Source organism: Mobula birostris, chromosome 7 (genome assembly GCF_030028105.1).
Source record: "Mobula birostris isolate sMobBir1 chromosome 7, sMobBir1.hap1, whole genome shotgun sequence".
Lineage (NCBI taxonomy): Eukaryota > Metazoa > Chordata > Chondrichthyes > Myliobatiformes > Myliobatidae > Mobula > Mobula birostris.
The window spans coordinates 41,239,458-41,267,454 of record NC_092376.1 but is presented as its reverse complement, the minus strand read 5'-3'; the positions used below and the strand labels follow the sequence as shown (position 1 = coordinate 41,267,454).

Here is a 27,997-nt window from a genome sequence, read left to right as displayed (position 1 = left end):
TGCCTTTAATTGCTTTTGCACTTCATTATACGATGTATTAAATACTTCTGAAAATTAGTTGTCATTGTAGCATTGAGAAAATTTCAATTACTGGAAAAGAGCATGGATTAAGGGAATAGAAGCTATGTAATATGTAATTGGTATGCATTGTGGGAATATAAACAAGAAATGCATGTTAAAATTGTAAATATTCTGAGTAGGGGGAAGAACAAAATCCATAATGTCAATGTGCAAATGCAGTTTCAGACCAAAAGATATTTTATTAGGTTGAAACTTCATTTATTACAAAATATCAGGATAAGCAAGGGCCCGATGGGATATATCCCAGGTTATTCAGAGAGGAATGTGAAGAGATTGCTGGGTCCTTGACCAATATCTGTGTCCTCCCTAGCCACAGGTGAGTTCCTGGAGGATTGGTGGGTAGCTAATGTTGTTCCATTACTCAGAAGGGAACTAGGAATAATCCTGGAAACAGTATATAGACTGGTGAGTCATGTCAGTGGTAGGGAAATCGCTGGATAGAATTCTTCAGGTTAGGATTTATGAGCATCTGAAAATCCACGGTCTAATTAAAGAGCCAGCATGACTTTATACAGGGTAAGTTGTGTTTTATTAACTTGATTGAGTTTCTGATGTGGTGACGAGAGTGATTGATAAAGGTAGCTAGATGGTGTCTAAGTATATTTTAGTAAGGTGTTTGCTAAGGTCCCTCATGGGAGGCTCATCCAGAAGATTAAGATGCAAGGGATTCATGGTATATCAGATGTTTGGAATCAGAACTGGTTTGCCCAGAGAAAACTGGGTAGTAATTGAAGGGATTTATTCTAGCTGGAGGTCTGTGATTAGTGGTGTTCAGCAGGGATCTGTATTGGGACCTCTGCTGTTTGTTATGTATTTGAATGACTTGAATGAAAATGTAGATGGGTGAGTTAGTAAGTTTGTATATGCTATGAAGATTGGTGTTGTGGATAGTGTAGATGACTAGCAAAGAATACAGTGGGATATAGATCAGTTACTCATATGGTTGGAGAAATGGCAGTTGGTAGGGTGGTTAAGAAGGTATATGCCATGCTTGTCTTTATTAGTCATGGTATTGAGTTCATAAGTCAGGAAGTTATGTTGCAGCTTTATAAAACTAGTTGGACCGCATCTGGAGTATTGCATACATTTCTGGTTGCCCCATTATAGGAAGGATGTCGAGGCTTTGGAGAGGATGCAGAAGATCTTTACCAGGATGCTGCTTGGATTAGAAGGTATGTTCTATAATGAGAGGTTAGACAAATTTGGGTAGTTTTCTCTGAAGTGGCAGAGGCTGAGGGGGGATCTGATGGGGGTTCATAAGATTGAGAGGCATAGATAGAATAGACAGTCAGTATCTTGTTCCTAATACTGGAAGGCATGCATTTAGGGTGAGAGGGGTAATTTCAAAGGAGATGAGCGAGGCAAGTGCTTTACAGAGTGGTGGGTGCATGGAATGTACTGCCTGAGGCATAGGCTTTTGTGACCTTTAAGAGGTGTTTAGATAAGCACATGGGTGTGAGGAAACTGGAAGGATATTGACATTGTGTAGGCATAAGGGATTAGTTTAGTTGGCCACTTGATAACTAAATTATTTGGTTTGGCACAACAGAGAGGGCTGAGGGGCTGTTCCTGTGGTGTACTATATGTTCTATGACTACCTTGAAGCTATTCACCTTTTCCACTACTGATCCCTCAATGAGGAGTGTTGTGTTTTTCCAGCTTCTGCTTCCTGAAATCCACAATCTGTTCCTTGGTCTTGATTCAAGATATCTTCCCAAGGCTTTACTGCTTTGACGGAAAAAAATATTTGCTTTTTACCAAAACTTTGAGTAGATGGTGCTTTATATGTAGTTGGATTTCCAACATCCTTTATCAAAAGTTGTGCATTTAATTCCACTTACTGTATGTTTGCAGTAAAGGCTACTGAACCTCCATGATAAACAGTATATTACAAGTCTTTAGTTCTGAAGTTGGGTGCATGTTTTTCACTTGTTAACCAGCAGGCATAAATACTTTTGTGCAGCTTTGAAATTGCATTTAGGAAGATACTTCAAGAAAATCCTGATGCCCAATTCAATTCTTCCTCTAACTCTACTTTTCAATTATTCAGAGATGTAGATAGGTTAAGTGAATGGGCAAGGGTCTGGCAGATGGAGTACGATGTTGGTAAATGTGAGGTAATCCACTTTGGAAGGAAAAAAATGAAAGGGCACATTATTATTTAAATGGTTAAAAAATTACACCATACTGCTATGCAGAGGGACTTGGGAGTGCTTATGCATGAATCACAAAAGGTTGGTTTACAGGTGCAGCAGGCTATCAAGAAGGCAAATGGAATGTTGGCCTTCATTGCTAGAGGGATTGAAGTTGAGAGCAAGGAGGTTATGCTTCAACTGTATAGGGTACTGGTGAGGTCGCACCTGGAGTACTGCGTGCAGTTCTGGTCTTACTTGAGGAAGGATATACTGGCTTTGGAGGCAGTGCAGAGGAGGTTCACCAAGTTGATTCCAGAGATGAGATGGTTAGACTGTGAGGAGAGATTGAGTTGCCTGAGACTGTACTCGCTGGAATTTAGAAGAATAAGAAGAGATCTTATAGAAATGTATAAAATTATGAAAAGGATAGATAAGATAGAGGCAGGAAAGTTTTTTCCACTGGTAGGTGAAACTAGAACTAGGGGACATAGCCTCAAGATTTGGGGGAGTAGATTTAGGACAGGGATGAGGAGGAACTGCTTTTCTCAGAGTGGTGAATCTGTGGAGTTCTCTGCCCAATGAAGCAATGGAGTAAATATATTTAAGACCAGTTTAGGTTGATTTTTGCACAGAAGGGGAAATTAAGGGTTATGGGGAAAAGGCAGGTAGGTGGAGATGAGTCCATAGCCAGATCAACCATGATCTTATTGAATGATGGAGCAGCTTGATGGGCCAGATGGCCAACTGCTCCTATTTTTTGTGTTCTTATGGTAGGGTGGCGAAGGAAGGGTGAATAGAGAGAATGATGTATTTGGAATGCTAAAAGAGGAATGGCAGGCATGTCTAATGGAAGCACTTCATTGAAGCATTCCACAGCTGTTGCCTGACCTGAATATTTCCAACATTTTCTGTTTTTTATTTTGGAGTTCCAGATTCTGCAGTTTTCCAGCTTTGCATCTGGCGAAGCAGCATGAGGTTCTGAAGTTTGTATGAAAACCCTTTGTTGAATTGAGAGCACTCACTTCCTGTTTCTATTGTTAATCAGGTTTCTAAATATCCAGTGTTTCCTGCCTTATGGTGCAAAGCCACAGAAAACAACTGCGCTTGTAGTACATACAACAGGACAAAATGTACATACTGGCATCACAAATAAGTGTAAATTCTCTCTGCTTCAGAATTGCAGACAACTAAAATATGAATACTGTAAAGCAATTAAAATTATTTACTTGTTACAAGGTTAATATCAAACATGAGCTTTTTGTGGTTGAATTTTGTATGTTGTATACAAGGGTATGTTCCAGCTTTCAGTAGTTCAGTGGAATGCTTTAAATACAATGATTTCTGTTGTTGCTCAAGTAATGCATAGTTCTTACGTTTGTAACGATTTTCAATTTTTCCTATGTATTTTTGTTTTGTTGCTCTATCCCAAATTAATTCTGCATAGTATGCGTAACATGCATGTATTTATATTATTAAGGAAAAGATAAAATTAGATTCCTATTGTCAGACTGAAGTATTCCCATTGTAAGTGATGTTATGTGGTCGGCAACAATGAATATATCATTGAGTCAGGTTTTATAAACAAACAAACATTTATCAAACTCTGCTCAACAATAGCGGAAAAATATTTAAACTATTAACTTAATCGGAAGTTAACTGCTATACGGCAGCTCTGGAACAGTTCTTAAATTGGTAAATTCAAAAGGCCAAGTGATTTACATGGTCAATAAGGAGAGATTTCCCTGGAAACGGATTTCTTCGAAGATGTGACGTAACTGCTGTTTCTCCAAAGGATTCACGACGAAGGAAATAAAATGGCTTAAAGGAACTGACCTTTTCGTGGTGAGTGAACACTGCGCAAACTTCCCTGCTCTTGCAGGAGTTATCTCAGATACAGGTCAGTATTTCTGAATGAATGCTCATTGAGGTCGATCCTTTATAAAACTGCCAAACTACTCCAACTTCATTGGATCCTTCAGGTTCTTGTACTTTAGTAAGGTCTTCACTCTCCAATACTACTGTAAAGGTAAATCAAAGATACGCCAAACAAAACTGCCAACTGTTGGCAAAACTGCCGGCACAACGATTCTGTACCTTACAATAGAAAGTAAAACTCCGTTTTAAAACGAAACTGCGTCATGAGACGAATATGCAGCATAACAGAGTAACTAACGAAGCAAACAACTGAATTGAAACTAACTGCGTCACACCAGGGGTCTCCCTTTTATACCTGTTGTGAACATGTCATCACGTGACCTCACATCGGCGGGAAAATTACATTGTGACCGCACACTGGCGGGAAAATTACATCACCCCACCATCACAAAACCATTACATCATGGTCATAAGACAGTCACAAGATACCCACGGGGTATGTAACAGTGAAGAAAGCCTTTTAGAAGTAGAATCAGGTTTATTATCTCCGGCATGTGATGTGAAATTTGTTAACTTAGCAGCAGCAGTTCAATGCAATAAATAATATAGAAGAGAAAAATAATAATAAAAATGTAAGTAAATCAATTACAGTATATGTATATTGAATAGATTAAAAACATGCAAAAAACAAATACTGTATATTTTCTTAAAAAGTGAGGTAGTGTCCAAGGGTTCAATGTCCATTTAGGAATCGGATGGCAGAGGGGAAGAAGCTGTTCCTGAAAAGCTGAGTGTGTACCTTCAGATATCTGTACCTCTTACCTGATGGCAACAGTGAGAAAAGGGCATGCCCTGGGTGCTGGAGGTCCTTAATAATGGACGCTGCCTTTCTGAGACACTGCTCCCCGACGATGTCCTGCGTACTTTGTAGGCTAGTGCCCATGATGGAGCTGACTAGATTTACAGTGCTCTGCAGCTGCTTTCGGTCCTGTGCAGTAGCCTCCACATATCAGACAGTGATGCTGCCTGTCAGAATGCTCTCCACGGTACATCTATAGAAGTTTTTGAGTGTATTTGTCGACATGCCAATCTCTTCAAATTCCTAATGATGTATATACGCTATCTTGCTGCCCTTATCTGCATTGATTTGTTGGGACCAGGTTAGATCCTTAGATCTTGACACCCAGGAACTTGAAACTGCTCACTCTCTCCACTTCTGATACCTCTGAGGATTGGTATGTGTTCTTTCGTCTTGCCCTTCCTGAAGTCCACGATCAGCTCTTTCGTCTTACTGACGTTGAGTGCCAGGTTGTTGCTGCGGCACCATTCCATTAGTTAGCATATCTCACTCCTGTATGCCCTCTCGGCACCACCTGAGATTGTGCCAACAACGGATGTATCGTCAGCAAATTTATAGATGGTATTTGAGCTATGTCTAGCCACACAGTCATGTCTATAGAGAGAGTAGAGCAGTGGGCTGAGCACACACCCCTGAGGTATGCCAGTGTTGATCATCAGCAAGGGGGATGTGTTACCACCAATCTGCACAGATTTATAATAAACTATTTAATAACCTACTAAGTTTTATAATACCTATTCATGTGGCTTCCTGTTTCGCTTCTTTATGCATTTATTGAAAATTTGATGCTCTTTCATCTGTCTTTGTCTCCTTTTCTTTTTCTATGATTCTTTGCCATTATCAGTTTCAGTTTCCTCTTTACTTCCTCTGCCTTCCTCTCCATACCCCCTCATTTGCACATTCCTTTGCACTTTCCCTTTTGCATGTCATATTTCCCCATCTTCACTTCCACGCATATCACTCCCTCTATTCAGCTTTTGCACAACTTGTTTTTTCTCACTCTTATCACTCTTCCTTTACTTTAGTCCCCTTTGCCTTGTACCTTCCCTTTTTACCCTCTTTCCACCTTTAATTTCTATTCACCCTCTTTCCTTGTATTTACCTAGTGATAACGAAATTAGTACTGATAATCTTGCTAGAAGTGCAAAGCCTGATTCTTATAGAAAATAATTATTGAATATCAACAAAAATGCTGGAAATATTCGGCAAGTTAGGCAGCATCTGTGGAGAGAGAAAAAGAGAATTAATGTTTTGGGTCAATGAGCTTTCTTCAGAAATTAATATAATCAGTTCTCTTGAGTCCAGGTTCTGACGAAGGGAATCAGAAACATTAACTCTATTTCTCCTTCCATGGTATTCTCTCACCCTGCTGAGTATTTCCAGCTTCATCAGAGTACTGATGAAGGGACTTGGCCGGAAATGTCAACTGTTTACTCTTTTTCCATCGATGCTGCCTGGCCTGCTGAGTTCCTCCAGCATTTTGTGTGTGCTGCGTCGAATTTCTAGCCTTTTCTGTTTTTATTATGGTGTATGTCCATTTGATTTAACTTTAAAAGTTCCAGTGGAGACTTTGTAGCAACATTATGATGCATATACACCCATGATTGGAGGGATGAAAGAAGTGTGCTCAGCATTGGTTTTCAAAGTTCCCTTTTTGTGTAAGAAAATGTGTTCTTGCTATTCTATATTCATTGTTCATTATTATTCATTGTTCTATAATACCATGTTCAACCATCTATAAAGGACAACCAGAACTTAAGCAAATTTAAGCTGCTTTCAGAAGAAGTAAATAGTTGGTTAAACATAAATCTTTGGGGAAAGAAATGCTCTCTGTAATATGTAGGGGATTCCCTGAGGACTGTTGTGAGGTACTGCTGCAGATGAACAGAATAGGGTGGGCAGAGTATTTCCTCTTAGTGTTGCAGTTTTGTTTTAGAATTTAGTTAACTGTTATGTGTACACCATAGTTGACTGTTATTGTGTAACATAGCTAATTGAGGCTGTGAGAGTTTAGTTTGGTTTGAGCCTTGATATGTGCAGTTTTTTTCCAGACTGCTGATGTAGGTTGAGTTTAAATTTGCAGCACACAACTAGTTAAGCTATTCATCTCCAAAAACCTGATCTCCAAATGTATATGTGGAGATTGTGGAAACAGAAAACCTACAACACCATACAGGCCCTTTGGCCCACAAAGCTGTGCCAAACATGTCCTTACCTTAGAAATTACCTAGGGTTATCCATAGCCCTCTATTTTTCTAAGCTCCATGTACCTATTTGTCTAGCTGTCTCTTCTGCATTGTCTATTTTTCCTCTTTCCTTGGTACTGAATTTTAAACTTTCTCCAGCTTCTGTCCTAATCCGCTGGGCTTACTTTTTGACTATGAGAGTCTTATTCTATTCCTACAGAACTGCTGAATACCCAGCACAATATTACAATACTTGTACCAGTTTATCTTATAGCAATTCCTTTCCCTTGGTACAAATGCCTGTCCCAGCCAATTTAAATCCACTGCCATTACTTCTTTTTCAAAACAAAACATTGACTTTTTCCCTCCAAGTTGCTGCTCTATCCTCATTTTCTTTTTTTTTAAAATTTTCGAGCATGTGCTCTCTCAAGAAACAAGACATTACCTGTTTTACTTGGTAAGACATGACTGATTTTTATCTTCATAATATTTATGTCTCAGACCTATCCAAGGTATTTTTATAGTGATCTTAGTTCTGAATTTTCAATTGATCGTGCTTCAACAGCTTTTTGGAGACCCCTTCTGGATTTTCACTACTTTTTTTTTTGGAAGCTGTGCTCCCGAGCAGCTTGGCTGTAGTCTGGCTCCAGTTTAGAAGATTGCCTTCTTGTCTTGAACTCTTACACCCGTTTCATCTGTAAATGCCCTAATTGATCATTTTATCACCTCAAACAGTTGATTAGATGACAGTTAATTTTTTATATTTGAAGAAATATTTTTGCACCTGTTCTCATCATTTAATATTTTTACCCCAGTAATTCACTTCTTTATATTGAAGACCAGTAATCTTTTCTAGTGCTAAGCTGAATTTGGTATACCAGATTCTGTTCTCTGCTACAGACTGCGGTGGAGTTCATATCCGTGCGTATATTTAAGGTGGAAGTTGATTGTTTCCTGATCGGTCAGGGCATCAAAGGATATGGTGAGAAGGCAGGTGTATGGGATCCGGGATCAGCCAGGATGGCATGGTGGAGCAGACTCGTTAGGCTGAAAGGCTTAATTCTGCTCCTATGTCTTGTGATCAGATGAAATCTAGCCAGAGCTGAATATAGCAGGTGAAATCTACCAAAACTGTTGAAAATAATGTGCATCAGAACAATGGTAATAAAACAGAAAGGGTAATCCAGAGCTTGGATTAATCTTGAATATTTTAAGTTCAATCATTTGATTGTATAAGCCTGGACTTAAAAGTTAGCATCAGGAAAGAAAAACATAAATGTACTTGGAATGTCAGAAGAATCTACAATATTGTGCAAAAGTCTTAGGCACATGTTAAAAAAAACTATGAAGTGAATATGTTTTCAAAATTAATGAAAATAGAAGTTTCTAAATATCAAAGGAATTACTATAAAGAACAATTTTTAAAAAAACTAAAATCAAGTATTTGGTGTGACCACCCTTTGCTTTTAAAACTGCAACAATTCTCTTGGGTAGATTGTTGTGCAGTTTTATAAGAAAATTAACTAGCAGGTTGTTCCAAGCATCTTGGAGAACTTGCCACAGTTTTTCTGCAGACTTTGGCTGTCTTGCTTGCTTCTTTCTCTCCAGGTAATTCCAGATAGCCTCTGATGATTTTGGCATCAGGGCTCTGTGGAGGCCATGCCATCTGTTGCAGAACTCCTTTTCTTTTTCTTCCACTGAATCTAGTTCTTTCTGACCTTGGCTGTGTGTTTGGGGTCATTGCCCTGCTGCAGAATGAAGTTGGGACCGATCAGATGCCTCCCTGATGCTATTGCATAATGGATGAGAATCTGCTTGTACTTCTCAACATTGTGGGTTCCATTAATTCTGATAAGATCACCAACTCCATTCGGAGAAATGCAACCCCAAACCTGCAGGGAATCTCTGCCTTGCTTCACTGTTGAATGCAAACACTCATCCATGTAGCAGTCTCCAGCTTTTCTATGGAGAAACTGCCTCCTGTTTGAGCCAGAAATTTCAAATTTTGACTTGTCAGTCAAGAGCACTTGCTCCCATTGTTCAGCACCAGTTTAAGATAGCGCTGCTGAAGGCAGGCGACTACTTACCAGCAGTTCCCAAAACAAGAAATATAACTAAATATTAATAACTTGTTTCAGTAAGAAAAAATTGTGGTAAATGAGCACTGCAAACAAGGAAGAGCGAGCGAAGGCAAGGCTGAGTAGAGGGTGGAAGTGTGCGGATGTGAGTCGGAGTGAGGTAGTGACATTCTTGAGACGGAGTTAAACGTGTGGAGTGGAGAAAAGGCAGAGGCAGATTTGGAGCCCGTCAACCTGAACTGAGAGTGAGGTTTGATCAATCTAAGCACCAGGCCAATTTGAAAAGGTCGGGTACGGGCCAAAATGTGGGGTCAGGGTCCGGGCCCAGAAAATATCGATACGATAGCGTTCGGGTCTTAGTGTAAAGAAGGACCTGATGTTTAGGCAATTTAAACGGCAGGCCAGATGGATTGAAGCAACAAGGTGTTGCCACCAGAGATTAGGGGCAGGAAATTTCTGCTCGCTGCTCTGCAACGTTTACTCCATTCTGTTGCGCTGAGGCTGTGGGTCTGCTGTGGGGCTGGGTTTGTCGGCTCCATGACATTTACTCCATTATGTGCCGAGCTGAGGCTGTGGGCCTGCTCTGGCTCCTCTGGGCTTCGTGTCCGAAAACTCACTTTCATTCTAAATGCTATTTGCTTACTTTTATTGTTTGCCCAATTTCCTCTGCTCCCCTCTCCCACTTCCTTTTCTTACAAAGCTCCTCTGGACTATAGAGGGATGTACTTGGGTTCCAGTTGTTCCTATGAGTTCAGAGCTGATAGCGGTATTGGATTTCTGATTTAGAAAAGACGTCAGTTTGATGTTTCTCTCAGCTGCTGCTCTCAGTTTCCGTGGCCAACCACTGTGTTTCTGGTCCTCAACCTTGCCCGTTTCTTTGTGCTGTTACGTACTCCGTAACTGGGTTGCCAAACCAGCAGAAATGGACCACTAGTTGGAGTCTGGATTACTGGAAGCTAGTAAAGTTTTATTAAAGAAATAAGTAACACGTACTCTAATCGTATGGATATAAATGCAACAGGTTAGCAATCACAGAACTAGGTTAATAGGAATCAGCCAAGCTCTATCGCAGTCTAGGGGTAAAATGATCAGTCTCAAGTGACGCAGAGTTCAGTTCAGTTTAGTACAGTTCGCAGTAATCGCTGTTGTGCCGTTGGGGAGAGAGAGAGAGAGAGAGAATGCAAATTTGATTCAAGCAGACCTTTGATGTTCACAGGTGGTTTCGGGCGGACCCTTTTATGTCTTCTGTGGTCACCGACTATGACCCCTCCGTTCTGGATACGGCCGTTCTTCCGCGGTGAACCCGGCACCCAGGCAAGGGCGGACACACACACCAGGTTCCCGCCGATCATACCTTTTCACTCTGTGAGTCTATGGTCGGTTCCCTCGAACTAGACCTCCAAACTCCCACCAACTTGTGGGGGCACACCGCTCTTCCAGGGTCTCGTTATCTCATGATCTCGTGTGTGTCGTGCCTTAGCAAACCTGTTCTTTTTATCCCCCTGCTGGGGTATCGCCTGTCCATCAAACTTCAAACCGTTTAGGTTCAAAGTAACCGGTCTGTCAATACTCTGAATTGTGTCTCTTTTCGTTATCTCTCTCCTCTCTCATTAACATTTTGAATGTTTCTCCATTTGTCTCCCTTATCTCTGTCATCAGCATCAATCATCTGATAACTTGGTTTGTCGTCACAGTGCTTCTTCAGAAGAGCTTGGACAGCACGTCTTGAAATTCCTGTCTGCTGAAAATTTCTACTTGGGAGAAACCTTGTCTTGTTGCTATGCTCACTCTTGCTATGGTGTACAAATTGATGATCTGAAGGTTAAACTATCACATCTGCCACACCCTTACCTTTTAGTTTGGTTGTCCTTCGCCCAGTTTGATTCCTTCTACAGCCATTTCTGTTGCAGTTAATCAGTTTAGTTCCTTAAACTCATTATGTCATTGACTATTGGCATCCTGTTTGTTATCTTTGTTTAATCATACACTGGGTTATATACCTACAAAGTAATCAAATTTTTTTTTGAATTGTGGTCATTACCTAATACACATAAACGTTGCTGGTGAATGCAGCAGGCCAGGCAGCATCTCTAGGAAGCCTGAAATGTCGACTGTACCTCTTCCTAGAGATGTTGCCTGGCCTGCTGCCTTCACCAGCAACTTTTATGTGTGCTGCCTGAAATTCCAGCATCTGCAGATTTCCTTGTGTCTGCATTACCTAATATGTTACTTTCTTTAATAAAACACAAAAAATTCTCTAGAACTTAATTTTTTGGAAAGTGGATCTTTGGAAATCTAAAATTTGCTCTTTTCTACTGACACCAATCGAGAAGGTAGAATGTAAACATCTATAACAAAAAATATATTTAAAAAGTTAGGGTGCCTAAGACTTTTGCACAGTACTATATTTGGATTGTTAGAGCCCATTGTTAGAAAATCTGCTATCCTGATCCATTCAGATCTTTGACACCCATTGATTCTCATGCAATTTAAATAGCCTAGCAGAAGAATCAGCAGTGATTGAATTGGTGACTTCTGCATCCTGCTACTTTCCTTGAATTCCTTTCACAATAAAGTGGCCACTATTCCAAACGAATCATGTTTATTTGTACTTGACAAGTGGTCATTGTTTCTTCATGGATTGTTCTATGGTTGATCCTTGTTTTTAGTTCATTGCTTTAATTATTTCTGGTCAGATTCTGTTCAGATCAAAATCGTAATCAAATTTGCCATATTTGTGACTATAATACACAATCCCTCTTTTTTTGTGGACCTTTCTAGTGATGCAATATCGGCTCAGTCCTCTGCATAAAGTGGCTCTACTACATTGAGTGGCATGTTATTCATTTCATTTTTGTAAATTGAATGCCTGTTTCTATTCTTAGCTCATCTCTTGCCAGGTTTTTGTTGCCCATTCATTACTCCATTCCCTTTCTCCCTGAGCCGTGCCGTGCTGTCCTGTCCTTCCCACCTCTTTGGTTTCTATCAGTTAGCTAGCTAGTACAAGAACAATTATTACTATCCTTGAAGCTTAAATATTGTTTTAATTTGCACTACTTGTAAAGTTTTTCTGTCACATTAAGCCAGTACACCAAGTGGTTATTAATCCACAGCTGTCTTCAGTGATATTTGCCACAGCCCTAAAGATCTCAAAACAAACAGATTTTTGTGTTTCATCAACATGTTTGTATTCCCTTAAGGCATCAGTCAGTCGAGCATTGTTGCGGTTCATTTAAAAAGAATATTCTGTGGCAGAGGATACAGCTTTAGGGATTATTACAAGTATATGTTTATGCCAGCTTGTCTTGCATACTTTTAGATATAGTTTTAAGAGTTTACAATATTTCTTTCATTTTCTCTGTGCTGGCTTTTTAAAAGAAAGTCTACTTAGGTCCCGATTCTCTGCTCTCTCAGATACGTACATTGAATTACAAAGCTAGCCTGCATTTTGCTTCTATATTATAGACGATTTCATTGTTGCCGTAAGTTCTCCCTTTGTTTCGTTTAGAATATCTGATTACTGGCTCATCAATTTATATAAATAGGTTTTCTTTATCTCTCAACAGAAAGCCTTTCAATTTTAAATACTTAAATTTAGGTCTCATCTGCCTTTTTTCTAATTTGAAAAGACATCTGTTTGCCCTATTGTGTCATAACAGTATAGCAAATTTATTCTGCATCTTATTTGTGGCCTTGACATTCCTTCCTAAAACACAATGCTGCACATTTTATAGGTGCAGCATTGGCTAGTCAAATTTTGAAGCCCTTAACTCAGTTCTTAAACTTGGGGTTTCATGTGTTCTTTCTCTGCCAGAAATTCAGATTTCTGCATTTCAAAATTGGAATCACTCAGTTCTTCTATTCCAGTGCCATTTAGCTTATACATGCAATTTCTTCAAAACATACCTTATTTCACTCAACTCAGTTTCATTTGTTGTCTTTTGCATAACCTATTAACCTCCTGAAATCGCTTATGATAGTTGTTATACTTCATCACCAGTCAGTCCTGATGAAGGGTCTCTGCCTGAAACGTCAACTGTTTATTTTTTTCATTAGATGCTGTCTGATCTGCTGAGTTCCTCCAGCATTTTGTGTTGTTTTGACTTACAACATCCACAGATTTTCTCTTGTTTGTAATCATTGACAGTTGTTCTTTGGAACTGAATGCAAATTTTGATATGTATGCTAATACAATTTGGGATCACTATCCATTAACAATGGTGCTGTAAAAGGGCCAGTAACAACATGAAGGATCCTACCCACCCTGCTTAAAGTCTGTTTGCCGCACTACCAGCAGAGAGGAGGTTACATGGCATCCATATCAGGACCACCAGAGTCAAAGACAGTTTGTCCTCCCAAGCAGTAAGACTGATCAACACCTCCACCCACTATCCCACCCGTCCACACCCTCAACCCCTGCCACTTCCTATCATTTCTTGTCAGTGACCTTGCGTACAGCCACTCCTGCACCTAGTGCACTTATGGACATCCAGCCAATGTATGTATATAAACTATCTTGTGTATTTGTATTTATTTTGTTTGTAATTATTATTGTGTTCTTTATCTTGTGTTTTTTTCTGCTGCACCAGATAGAGTAATAATTATTTAATTCTTCTTTACAAACTTGTGTACTGTAAATGACATACAACAATCTTAATCTTGAATTTTTACTTCAAATGGATCCTATCCATCTTTATTACTTGTCTGTAAGTGCATTCAGCATTTTATTTATATCATTATCATATTTGATCTGTTTGAGTTCCCATTCATTTTACTATAAATAGCTTTATCTTTTGAATTAATCCTAGAACTTACAAATGCCCACCTGTGCATTTGCCTCTCAAAGAAATTTCTGTGGATTTGTTTTGGTTGAAACATAGATGGTCCAGAACATTTAAACACTTGTGTTCACAATTTTTCTTGTTTATCAAGGCTTATTTTCTCTCAATCTAATTTAAGCCTGCTTTTTTTTTCTGGCACCTGCTTCCCAAGTTCTGTAAATAGTCAGTTTTTTTAAAGTGGATGCATGTAGGGTTAACTGCAAATTGTCAAGTGCTTGTCATGTTTTGAAGATAACTACCATGCTTTCTGTTAGATCTCTTTTAAAGAATATAAATGGTTTCAAGTCTTTTAAATGAGCAACATTTCATATTGTTTAAATACTAGGGAATATCTGAGAAAGTGGAAAGGAAGAATGGTTAAAAGTGATGACACTGATTATTTTAACTTTAGGTTTGTGCACTAAATTGAAGTATTTATTGAAATGATTAATCTGCATGTGGTCTCCTCAGTATGCAGAAGACTGCTTCATGTTATTAAGTTGAAAATGCAAGAGTGACATGACTTACGAAGATCTGACTTTATCTAAATTCTCATGTGTTGTTAAGCATATTTCAATGTTTTATGCTGTTCATTGTTGACTGGATACAGTATAAACTGCATTAGTTTAATTATGGGGAGCATTAGCATGAGTACTGTGCTCAATTCTGGTCGCCTCACTATAGGAAGGATGTTGAAACCATAGAAAGGGTGCAGAGGAGATTTACAAGGATGTTGCCTGGATTGGGGAGCATGCCTTATGAGAATAGGTTGAGTGAACTCAGCCTTTTCTCCTTGCAGCAATGGAGGATGATAGGTGACTTGATAGAGGTGTACAAGATAATGAGAGGCATTGATCGTGTGGATAGTTAGAGGCTTTTCCCTAGGGCTGAAACGGCTAGCATGAGAGGGCATAGTTTTAAGGTGCTTGGAAGTAGGTACAGAGGAGATGTCAGGGGTAAGTTTTTTACGCAGACAGTGGTGAGTGTGTGGAATGGGCTGCTGGCGGCGGTGATGGAGGTGGAAACGATAGGGTCTTTTAAGAGACTCCTGAATGGCTACATAGAGCTTAGAAAAATAGAGGACGACGAGTAAAGCCTAGGTAGTTCTAAGGTAGGGACGTGTTCAGCACAGCTTTGTGAGTCGAAGGGCATGTATTGTGCTGTATGTTTTCTATGTTTTTATGATTATTCAATGAAATTAAATGAATTATAGCAGGTGTACGTAGAGCATTATAATACCCTTAACTGTTGAAAATAGAAAGCAGAAATATGTTTCAGCACTGTTCTCAAGTACAACCCTTGTATAACCTGCTTCTGCTTGTATAAGCAAAACACACTTTCATCTAAAATAAGTGTTGGGGACCTTGGTGGTGGCATTGAGAGATGGTAAAAGGCTAACTATTGAAGTTCTTGTATTTGTAGAGAAAGGTATGTATTAAGGTTGAAACTATCTTTTCAGAATACTGAGAAGAGAAAGATGTGTTTGATGTTACTTCCTTGGAATGGCAAAAAAACATGAGGAAATAAATGGCAACTTTCATTGGTACTGCCATTCAGTAAGATCTTGGCTGATCTTTTATTTCTGGAGTCAATTTCTTGCACTAAACCCATGTCCTTTGATTCCTATAAAAGCTAATCAAATTGATGTGTGTCTCAGATGTTATGTATTCTCTCAGATACAGTGGATTCTGGTTATTAGTTAGGTCGTCGGTTAATCAGGACAGCCACTTATTTGGGAACACTCTTAAAGAACAAAAACTAATTGAGAAAATAGCCAGAATTCTCTTTGTTTATTTGAGACATCATGTCAGTTAATTGGTATAGGAGACTGTTGTGGAAAAGTTTCTAACTAGCATCAGTTGCGTGTACTTGTGTGGCCATTAGACACTGCACTGTATGTAGAGCGAACAGATTTTAAAATAACATCAGTTGTGTGTATTGTGTTTGCTTCAGGAGCCTCAGAACCCACACCACCAGGCTCAGGCTCTTGAACCAGTGGGGCTAACTTCACTTGCCCCATCATGAACCATTCCCACAACTGATGGACCCTCTTTCAAGCTCACTTCATCTCATGTTCTTGATATTTATTTCCTATTTATTTATTATATTTTTTTCTTTTGTATTTGCACAGATTGTCTTTTGCACACTGGTAGTTGTCCTTTTTGGTGCAACCTTTCATTGATTCTATTATGTTTCTTGGATTTGTGTGTATGCCTGCAAGAAAACGAGTTTCCGTTGTATATGGTGACATATATGTATTTTGATAATAAATTTACTTGAACTTTGAAAAGCAGAGCTTTTTGTCACTGATAGTTGGTGAGAAATGAGTAGCAAGACAATTTGGAACTGTTGTTCCAAGCATTCAGGCTTTGAGATGCCAGAAACGTCTGGGAGTAAAAATGAAACTATTTCACGACTTCCAAGTTAGGAACAATGAAGAATTTTGAATATTGACAGTTATCTTGAATGTACAATAAAAATGAAGATTTGGTGGTTGCAATCATCAGAAGCATTGTATGAAGGCAGTCCCTTCTATAGATGGCTGCACTAATTTTGTTAATTTACTGTCATTCACAAGAACATGGCAGCATACACTGGATGAATTCCTCCATCGATAGCTGATAGGAACTAATATACTGTTTTATATTATGATTATGAAGACATGTATTCCTCTTTTATTGTTATTTAGTAATGCATGCATTAAGAAATGATACATTATTTCCTCCGGTGTGATATCACAAAACACAGGACAGACAAGACTGAAAAAACTGATAAAACCACATAATTATAACATATAGTTACAACAGTGCACAATACCATAACTTGATGAAGAAGTCCATGAGCACAGTAAAGTTCAAAGTTTCTCAAATGTCCCACATCTCACGCAGACAGGAGAAGGAAGAAAAACTCTCCCTGCCATGCCGACCACAATCCGACTGAGTCATCTGAAAACTTCGAGCTCTGATCAGCTCTCCGACACCGAGTACTGAGCGCCATCTCTGTCCAAACGATTCGACCTCCTTCTCGGTCGCCAAAAGCAGGCAAGGCTGGGGATTTTGAGGCCTACCCTCCGAAAGATTCCCAACCACACAGTAACGACAGCAGCCAATGGGCATTTCAGAAATCTCTCCAGATGTTCTTCTGCTTTCACGTCCATTCTCCCATCAAATCAGAATTGTCCACGGCCCCTATTTAACAGATACAATATCATTTTTCACCGGAGGGCTGCGCACGCATGGCGCGCCACCATCTTCTCCTCCTGCCAATCCAATGCCAATAATACTGTCGTAGTATTGGAATTGGGATATATGGGGTGTCCAGGGATGGGTAGCACCTCTGGCCTTGTCGAGTCCCACACTTCTGAGGTTGAGAGAGTGGAAATGCCCAATACAACGGCTTTTCTACTTTAAAAATTCTTCTGTACAGGTTTCCTCTCATCATATAACAATCAATAACCACCAATTTGTTCTGTATTTTATTTCAGTACACAAATTATTACTCATTTAAGCAGAATTTTTTCTTTTTTATCTTTTTAACTATTTCGTGTAACTTCGGCTATTGAGACAGCCACTTAAATAGGCCAAATTAGGTTCCAATATGTCTCATTTAACTGGAATTAATAGCATTTCCTTCGTACTTACCACTCCCTTTTTTTCTGAAAGTTAAGCTATGTTTGACATAGCCTTTTAATATCTGATGAAAGGTCATCAGCCTTGGGTCCTGTCTGTGATGTTGAATATTTTCAGTGTTCTGTTTTTATTTCATATTTTGGCCAACTTCAATATTTTTGACCTTGCCCATTTTTCTTACACTGTTAAAATGAGGTTTAATGCATTATTCATTTAAGGATTTTACAAACTGGTGGACTTAAAGTTGAGTTCAGCAATTTGAAATCATAGTCACGTCTCCTACTTTCCAACCCATCACTACTAGCAATAGCGCATAATCTGGGCATACCTTTTCTTTCTTGTCCAGTTAGTCTTGTGTTGCTTTATCCTTTAATTTCTCTGCTTGTCTATATAAGGATGTTCCTTGATCAAAGTGAATCAGTCTTTTACATTCACTTTTTTTTTCCACAAATGGTTCCTGTGCTGCTGAATATTCTTACATAACACTTTATCATTGTAGTTTGGAGCATATCTGACACCTCCAGCTAAATGCTCACTTAATGCTCTTTTTCATAATTTTGCATTAAAGGCAGCTTAATTTTACCTTTAGTTTGTGATGCAAATAAATCTGTTTATTTTTCCTTCAAAAATGGTGATGGTTGCAAGAGATCAGTATGAAAGCAGGTCTGTTTTATACTTTTTCATGATGATTGTCTAGGAATTTCCATCTATGATAGTCAGCTTTGTCATTTGATCAGGGATTCCGACATTGGAAAATATCTCGGAGGACTGGAGGAAAGTTCATTATACATAATGCATTCAATGTAGCCAGTAATGAGCATCATTTCTAACATGTTCACAATATTTTAAAAAAAAAACTTTTTTCAAGGAATATGTTGCTATGTTCCGTATTGATACTTGTTTCTATCTGCTATTTAGATAAACACTGCTTAAGATAATTAATAAAAGTATTGGACTTTCCAGGAATGTCCTTATCAGCTGGATCGTCTCCTCTGCACTCTCCAAAAATAACTCCTCATACATCGCCTGCCCCTCGAAGAAGGAGCCATACTCCAAATCCAGCAAATTTCATGGTAGCTACTAGTGCCTCTACACCAGTGTCTGATGCAGTCTCTCAGTCTTCATCTTCTGGTCAGGTGATACAAAAAGAAACTGTGGGAGGGACAACTTACTTCTATACTGACACAACTCCAGGACCTCTTCCAGGAATGGTGTGTAGATACTTTTTTTTCTCTCTGTTAAATACAGCAAATTAAGTGTTTGCACTGCAGCAAAAAGTGAACTTGGAATGGGGTATTGGTAAAATGAAAGCAAATTGCTCATTTTATTTATTCTGTACAGCAAGTGCAAGCTAGACAACTAATTAGATTGTTAAGTAAACTTTTGTTATTATATTTTCTGCCACACTGCAAAATACTTAGAATATTTAAAATACTCAATTTTTGTATGCTTAACAGATATAGTGAAATTTTACAGTTGATTTTCAAGTTTCTTTGTTTTCCAGGTATTTCCAACATATATTTATCCTTCATCTGCACCCCATGTTGCTTATATGCAACCCAAAGCAAATGCACCTTCTTTCTTTCTGTCCGATGAACTCAGACAGGTAAATTGAACATGCTCTTAATGTAGCATTGTGATTTTTTTAAAAATGTGCGACCCTAACTGTTTTGTAATAAACCGAGCATATGCTTGATATGTAAATAATGCTGTTTGTGTCAGCGTGGGTAAAGAGCTATTATAAGTTGGGATGTTTTCTTGAAAAGTTGAATGGAAAGAGCTGGTCAACTACCTGATCCTCTTCTAGATACAATTTGCTTATCTGATATAAAGTCAAATTAGGTTGGATAGCACTGGGTTACTGGACAGCCCAATTATAAAAGATGGATTATACTGCCAACTTTTAATAATTTTTAATTTAGAAAGGCATCCAAAATCCGTGTCAAAAACATAATTTCTACCAGTTAGCATTGAATAAACAGTCTTGAAATAATTGTCTGTTTATAAGGCAATTCAGCATTAAAATGTGAGGTAATATACAATGGAGCCCAGGATGCTTGTCATGGTTTAGGACTAAGATTTCAAAATTCTCATTGAAGTTTGTTTTTTCTCATAAAGGTTGGAAATATTTTTTAAAAAGTAATATTTAATCACTGCCCACTGTATGAAATTGCAGTGTAACTAAAAGTGTATTGAATTTTAATATTCTGTTTCTAATTATTTTTGTTTGTTACAAACTGGGAATATTAACATAAACTCAATTTAGAATCATGAACTATACTTTCCAATTTGTATATTGAAAGCAGAGTCTTGTAAGAATTGATGAGTTTATTTTTATAAGCCTATCATTTTTACAATGTGAGTATCATGAGCAAAGCTAATGTATTGCCTACCTTCAGCTGTCTTAGAGAAATTGTTAAGGAGCCACAGCTAAGAATTGTAAACCTTCTGGTGTAGCTAATCACAATGCTATGGAGCAGGAAGTTCCAAGAATTAGACTCAGCAACAATGAAGAAAAGATGGTCTATTTCAAAGTGAGGATGGTGTAATACCTCAATACAAATAATGATGTTCTTCTCTGCCTATTGACTTTGTCTATGTAGCATAGTTAAGCACGTTTTGAGGATGCTTTACATAGAGCACTATGGTGGAAGAAATGAATGTTTGGCATGATAGATGGCATGTGATTTTGGCTGGCTGTCTTGTTCTGAATGATGTAGAGCTTGTTGATCTTGCCCTTCTCCAGGCAGTAAAAAATATTCTGTCATGCTCAGTCTTTGCAACCAATAATTAACCACCTTGTAACGTCCAAAATCAGCATGATCATCTCATCTTCTTTTGGGCTTCGTTCTATAGTTTTTATTCTCTCCACCCCTCTTGCTTGTCTTCTATTTGAAACATTTATATTCTAATGTTGCTGTGTAATGAGGAAGGTGATCAACATTAGCTCTGTTTCTTTATCCACACACACTGTCTAACTTGTTTTTCGCAGTTTCTGCTTTTATTTCTAGATTCTTTGTACTCAACATGCCCACTTTCATGTCAGTGAACCTGGGTCAATCCCCTGACTTGTAATGTTAAAATGAGGTATGCGTATTATCAGGTTACAGACTTTGGTGGTATACTTTACTGCTCCTGCTGATGGTCCTCTGTGTCTCAAGAGCACTCAATTTTGAATTGCCGAATGTGTTCCAAGTCTGCCACCTCGCACAATTGTCATGCTGCTCTACACAATAGAGGATTGTTTTTGTGGGGGAACAGATTTTGGAGTGCACTGGTCACTTATGCCAATTCTGTCATGGATAGGTGCATCTGTGTCAGGTTGCTTAATAAAAATGAAGTTAAATAATTTTATTCCATGTTGGATCACTCACTCCCTGCTGCAGACTCAGTTTAGTAGCTATATCCTTCAGGACTTTAGAGGCTCAGATAATTTATTGGTTCTCTTCTATTTTAGACTATTGTTTATTAACTACAACTTCACTTTCAATACTGTAATTTCAAACAAACTCATCACCAAACTTTAATACCTGGGAGTCAACACCTCCCTCTCAACTGGATCCTCAACTTCCTGACTGCAATCACCAGCACCTCTGCCATGATTATCCTCAACGCTGGTGCTCACAAGGTTGCAACCTCAGCCCTCTACTCTACTCCCTATACACTCGTGACAGTATGACCAGATTCTGCTCTACCTCAATCCAAAGGTTTGCGGATGATACCAGAAAAGTGGGCTGTATCTCAAATAATGATGAGTCAGAGTACAGGAAAAAGATAGAGAGCTTACTGACAAGGTATCATGATGACAACATTTCTCTCGATGTCAGCAAATCGAAAGAGCTGGGCATTGACTGCAGAAAGGGGAGCGGTGCACATGCACCTATTTAAATCAAGTTCCTAGGAGTGAGCATCACCAATAGTCTGTCCTGGTCGAACCATGCAGGCTCCACAGTCAAGAAAGCTCACGAATGCCTCTACTTAAGCAGCTAAAGAGAGTTGGCATGTCCCATCAATCCTTACCAATTTCTTTCCTGACATGGTAGGGCAAATGTTCTGCCTATGACTACAAGAAGCTTAGAGTTGTGGACATAGCTCAGCACATCATGGAAACCAGCCTCCCCTCCATGGACTCATCTATACTTCACAATGCCACAGTAAAGCAGCCAGCATAATCAAAGACCCTACAAACTGTCAACATTCCCTCCTGATACAAAAGCCTGAAAGTTCATTCCAGCAGGTGCGGGAAGAGTCATCATCTACCTCACACAACTTTTGGGATAAACAGAGCATGACTTAACTGTATTTTCTTCTTGGGTATTACTAAAGTTTTCAGGCATCTCATCCAAAAATGCTTCATAGCAACTTTGGTTAGAAAGTTACCACAGCAGGTTGAAGTTCATAACTTTTACATAAGGTAGATGGAAGATACTACTACTACGTTGACTCAGGCCTAGGGGGCCGGCGTCGGGCACGATGATGGACTCTCCACTTGTCCCTCTCCCTCATCAGTGTGTTCAGTTCATCTACATTAGCCACACCGCTGTCTTCTAGGAGCGTGTTGACCACAGTCTTGGGAGGGCGCCCAGGGTTCATCCTCCCGTGCTTGGGCTTCCATATGATGACGAGGCTGGCAGGTAGCTTGGGGTGGCGTAGACAGTGCCCCGCTAGTTGCAGTCGTCTTGCCTTGATTTTAGTGGTGAGCATCAAGATAGTCTTGAGAAAATACAGGGGCTACCCAGGTTCCAACATATCATTTCCACCCCCCCCACCCAAATTCTGCCATCTCCAACATAATCCCACCATTAGTCATATCATCCCATCCCCTTGTTTCTCTATTTTAACAAGGATCACTCTTTCCACAACTCCCTGGTCTATGCATCCCTCCCCAATGATCCCCCTCCAGACGCTTATCCTTGGGTCCATACTAAGGTTGCACCACCTGCTTCATCACTATTTAGAGCCTTACATTACCTATCCATGTGAATCTATTGCTGTCATCAGTTGCATCTGGTGTTCCCCAGTGCAGATCCTCTATATTGGTGAGGCCCAACACAGAATGGGGATCATTTTGTTGAGTACCTTTGCTCTGTCTGCTATAGTTTAGTGGCCAGCTTTTTAAATTTCATTTCTAATTCCTACACTAACGTGTCTGTCCATGACTTCCTCAACTGCCATGTTGAGGCCAGATGCAGATTGGAGGAGCAGCACCTCATTTTCTATCTTGATAGAGAAATCAATGTTAATGCCATCAGTTTGGATTCTTACTTCTAGTAGCCATTCCTCTTTTTCTTCTCCCCCCTCCACTTTTATTTTCTCTTATCCTTCTGGCCCCTTTCCCTTTAATTCTTCTCTTTGCTCTCGCTTGTCCCTTCACCTATATCTCCTTCCCTTTATTCCATGGTCTACTGTCAAATTTTAAATTTCTTCTTTTACAGCCTTTTGCCTGTACCACCTATAACATTGTCAGCTTCTCATATCTTTCCTTTTTTTCTCTTCACTCCCCCATATTCCTTCCCTTCCCTCTCCCTACCCCCATCCAACTGGATTCACTTATTTACCCACCAGCTCGTGTTCCTTCCCTCCTCCACCTTTTTATTTAGGCTTCTGCCCTCTTTCCAGTCCTGCTGGAGAGTCTCAGCCCAAAGCATTGACTGTCATTTCCCTCATACATGCTGCCTGACCTATTGAGTTCTTCCAGCATTTTACATGCTATGAAAGACCTGTCTTACGGACATCATACTTCTTGCAAACTCTCTAATTAAATTTTAAAATAGTTTAAAAATTATCTTAAAGTTTAAAAATAAGGGAGTAAAATCAGCAGCTAATTATTTCAAAAGATAATACTTCTTTGAAAAAATTAACCTTGTTGGAATAATCAGACATTGTTGTCGTTAAAAATGCAAGCTGCTGGTCCACAGCAGGAGGCCATTTAAAGGATTTGCTTTGGAAACATTGTAAAATACTTTATCAAGCATGTAGCATCCGTAGATGTTCTCCGGCCATCAAAACCAACCATGGCAGTGGGACATCTGATTTTGTACAATTACAATTTACCAAGAAAGCTGATGGATAAATATTGATATTGTTTGGCCCTCATTGAAATAGTTCATTTCTGACTAAGGGGGGAAAATCAATTTACGGGCTATTCTTGGGAGTGGAGCCATTGTGTAGCGTAGGGACTGCTTGTATAAATTCTGTTGCATCATAAAGCAAGCTGTTGTCATCATTGCCAATTGTTATTTTATCTACAGTGGCTAAAATTATAATGGGTGAAACTAATCTATGTAATTTATTAATGTCTTTTTGTAGGAATTGATCCACAAGCATTTAATAACTATGGCACAGATTGACCAAACAGAAAATCCAGGTAAGATTGGTCTTACACATTTGAAACAGGTTTTGCAGAATTCAGCAAGGGGCATTGGAGTGTATTATATATTTAAAAGATATACCCATCTATATTATGTGCACCTAAAACCATTTTGTAAAAATATATTGCAAATAAATTTGAAGTTATACACTTCTTTTTCAAGGTCAGACTCACACAATTGTTCCTTGCAGTCAGCATGATTTTGAACTTGTTTTCTTTTATAAAGTCGATTTTGCTGCCTAAGATGGTCCTGAAGCTGAGCAGCATGGCCCCAGGTGGCACCTGGCCCTTTAACAACATGAGACAGATGGTGTAAAGCAGCCAATCTATGAAGCTCGTCATTGTTCTGTCGTGCTTCTGAATTTCAGAAACATAGCTAGCTTTTTAAAAAAAAGTAATAAATAATCAAACATAACAAATCAGGAACATATTTGATAGATGTAACTTATTCTTAACCAAATTCCCATAGCCCTGTGGTCACTATTCAGTTGAATAAAGTCTTGGAATCTGTGCCATCTCTACAAATGTCTAAGAGCAGATTTCTGGTGTGTATTTATTAGGCGATCCCAGCAAGCTCCCTTTCTATCGTTGGACTGCATTTGGAACTGCAAAATCACAAGCAGGGGTTTGCAGAACATGTCCCAATAGGGTTTTGCCAGCAAAATTCAACCCTTAATTTCCTCCAGCTAGTGAAAATAAATATCATTTGAAAAAGAAACTGAAGTTTTGCAACTTAAATTTATAATCGCAATCAGATTTATTGTCACTGATATAAGTTGTGAAATTTGTTGTTTTGTGGCAGCTGTACAGAGCAGGCATAACAGATTAATAATATAATATCCTTCCGCACCTCACTGGTGCATCGGGCGGCAACCCTGCCATTTCTCTGGCATTTGTCTGCTTTTCTTATGAGGCCAAGTTGCTACCTCAGTGCTCAACTCAGCACGGATGGAAAGCATGCAAAGAGCCGCCTGGATTCAAACCTGGGACCAACGGGCCCACTTGCCCCAAAGTCCAGTGCGGATGCCACTACACTACTGGCTGGCTATAACAGATTACTATGTTAGTTTCTATCAGTGTAACTATAATTGTGAATTGCAGCAGGATACTTTGAGCTGTCAACAAGTAAACAATGTTTTCCAGTACTTATTTTGGAGTTCACTAACCGAAATTATGTCCAGTAAATATTTATAGTGGTGCCACAGGACTAAGTGCCAATGTGCTGTGTTTCAAAGTTGCAGTTTCCTGTGTATATTTTGCCTCAGTATTGGTACTGAAACTGAGATATCATTGCACAATAATTAGGAAACAGTTTTCACATTAGCTATAACATTACTCCAATTCAACAAAAAATGGACATGTATTCACCATCTCCATCATAAATAGATGACAGTGAGATTTTTAACTTCATCGGGCCCTTTGACTTGTGTATGGTGACCTGTAACAGCAACAAGTAATTTCCTTGTGTTAGTTTATATGCAATGTAAATAATACATGCATAAAATAATTTCTGTCATCAGGTTTTTTGCTAAAATGCACTATTTGGTTTAAGCGGGCTTATATATTGACTTTTCATTGACCTTTATAAAAGCTATATTGCCTTCAATGTAGGTAAACATCCCAAAATCCTTCCCAGTGGCATAATCAAAAATATTAAAAGTGGTAATTGTGCAGAAATTGGTTTTTAAGGGAGGTTTTAGCGGTGATCAAGAAGTGTAGTTTTTGGAAATGAAGTCTGATGGCTGTGACTGAAGGCAAGGCAATCATTAGCAGAGTAAAGGATCTGGGTCATCCATTTAAAGCAGTAGCTGTAGAAAAAGGGAGACTATTTTCCAGAAATTTTAAGAATTTAGTTTTGAATGGTAGGTGTGAGTTGTATGCTAGAGGACAGGTAGAAAAGATGAGCATTTTAGATGAAGTTTGCAGTAAGTTAATAATGGGTGGCCATCAAGGGCACAGTTAGAATAGTGAGCCTTAGTTGCAGATTTGTAAATGATTATATCAGCAGGTGATTGAGGATGAGCTGATCTGTTAGATGTCATGGAACAGCATACGTGATCTTTCTGCTAGAAAGGGTATAGAGTCTGGTATTCAGTGTGGAATGAAATAAGACACCAAGATTTCATGTTGTTTCAGGTTAACATTTCACTTGAATGACCTTCATTGACCTGTGATGTGAATTTTTCTTTGCAATTGCAGCCATCTCTTCTGAGTATGTTGTGTAGTTTATGTTTTTAATATTAAGACTATTAGTATCTGGTCAGTTGTTTGTGCAGTCCAGTTCAGCCTAGGAAGGCAATTGGAGAGTTGGATGGAATCGATAGTGAAGATAAAGTATTTGTGACAGTGACTAAGGTAATGACTTCACCTTTCCCGGTGTTCATCAAATAAATGTTGGGGCTTGTCCAACACTGTTCCTTAGTCCATAAGAATTTGGAGAGTGGTGGAAGGAATTTGCAGTTTTTTCCTCAATTTATCAGTAATAGGAAGTTTATTAGGGAGTTGAAAAGTGAATGAGACCGTAAGATGTAGAATTAGGCCATTTTGGCCATTTCATCCTGATTGATTCACCTTTCCTCTCAGCCCCAAACTCCTGCCTCTTCCCCCCCACCCCACCAGCCCATATTTCTTCATTACCTGACCAATCAAGAATCTGTCACTCTCTGCCTTAAATATACATAAAGATTTGGCCTCCACAGGTGCCTGTGGCAACAAATTCCACAGATTCACCACTCTCTGGTGAAAGAAATTCTTCCTCATTTCCATTCTAAAAGGATGCCTCTTTATTCTGAGGTTGTGTCCTCTGGTCTTAGACTCTCCAACCATTGGAAATATCCTCTCCACATCCACTCTATCAAGTCCTTTCACCATTCCATAGGTTTCAATGAGGTCACCTGTCATTCTTCTAAATTCCAGTGATTACAGGCACAGAGCCGACAAATACTCTTCATGTGACAAACTGTTTAATCCTGGAATCATTTTTATGAACCTGCTTTGAACCCTCTCCAGTTTCAGCTTATCCTTTCTAAGATAAGGGGCCCAAAACTGCTCAAGATACTCCAAGTGGGGCCTCACCAGTGCTTTATAAAGTCTCAAAATTACAAATGTTTGTACATCCTTGCTTTTATATTGTAGTCCCCTTGAAATGAATGCTAACATCGCATTTGCCTTCCTCATCACAGACTCCACCTGCAAATGAACCTTTATGGAATCCTGCACAAGGACACCCAAGTCCCCTAGTACCTCAGATTTTTGTATTTTCTCTCCGTTTAGAAAAAAGTGAACCCTTTCATTTCTTGTACCAAGTGCTTGACCATACACACTTCCTGACACTGTATTCTATCTGCCATTTCTTTGCCCGTTCTCCTAACCTAAGTCTTTCTGTAGCCTCTCTACTTCCTCAAAACTACCTGCTGCTCCACCTGTCTGCATATTGTCTGCAAACTTTGCAGCAAAGCCATCAATTCCATCATCTAAATCATTGACACATAACGAAAAAAGAATCTGTCTTAACACATGCCATATGGAACACCAGTAGTCATCAGCAGCCAACCAGAAAAGATTCCCTTTATCCCCCATTCTTTGCCTTCTGCCAATCAGCCACCGCTTTATCCATGCTAGAATCGCCCCTGTAATACCATGGGCTCATAGCTTGTTAAGCAGCCTCATGTGCGGCATCTTGTCAAAGGCCTTTTGAAAATCCAAGAAACAACATCAACTGATTCTCCTTTGTCTATCATGCTTGTTATTTCTTCAAAGAATTCCAACAGATTTGTCAGGCAAAATATTAGTCTGAGGAAGCCATGCTGACTACGGCCTATTTTATCATGTGCCTCCAAGTACCCTGAAATCACACCCTTAACAATCGACTGCAACATCTTCCCTACCACTGAGGTCAGATTAATTGGCCTGTAATTTCCTTTCTTCTGTCTTTTTCCCTTCTTGAAGAGTGGAGTGACATTTG

The 27,997-nt window shown here is 39.1% G+C and overlaps 1 protein-coding gene across 2 annotated transcripts in view; it reads left to right on the top strand.

The window, feature by feature from the left end:
- pan3 (poly(A) specific ribonuclease subunit PAN3) overlaps nucleotides 1-27,997 on the top strand; it is a 110,114-nt gene that overhangs the window by 47,125 nt on the left and 34,992 nt on the right. For both annotated transcript variants that reach the window (XR_011886566.1, XM_072262976.1), the window contains exons 6-8: nucleotides 18,627-18,874; nucleotides 19,168-19,269; nucleotides 23,973-24,030. Coding sequence is in view for 1 of the 2 variants with exons in the window: in XM_072262976.1 (XP_072119077.1) it covers nucleotides 18,627-18,874; nucleotides 19,168-19,269; nucleotides 23,973-24,030 (408 nt within the window). In the remaining variant the exon portion in view is untranslated. The remainder of the gene's footprint in view (nucleotides 1-18,626; nucleotides 18,875-19,167; nucleotides 19,270-23,972; nucleotides 24,031-27,997) is intronic.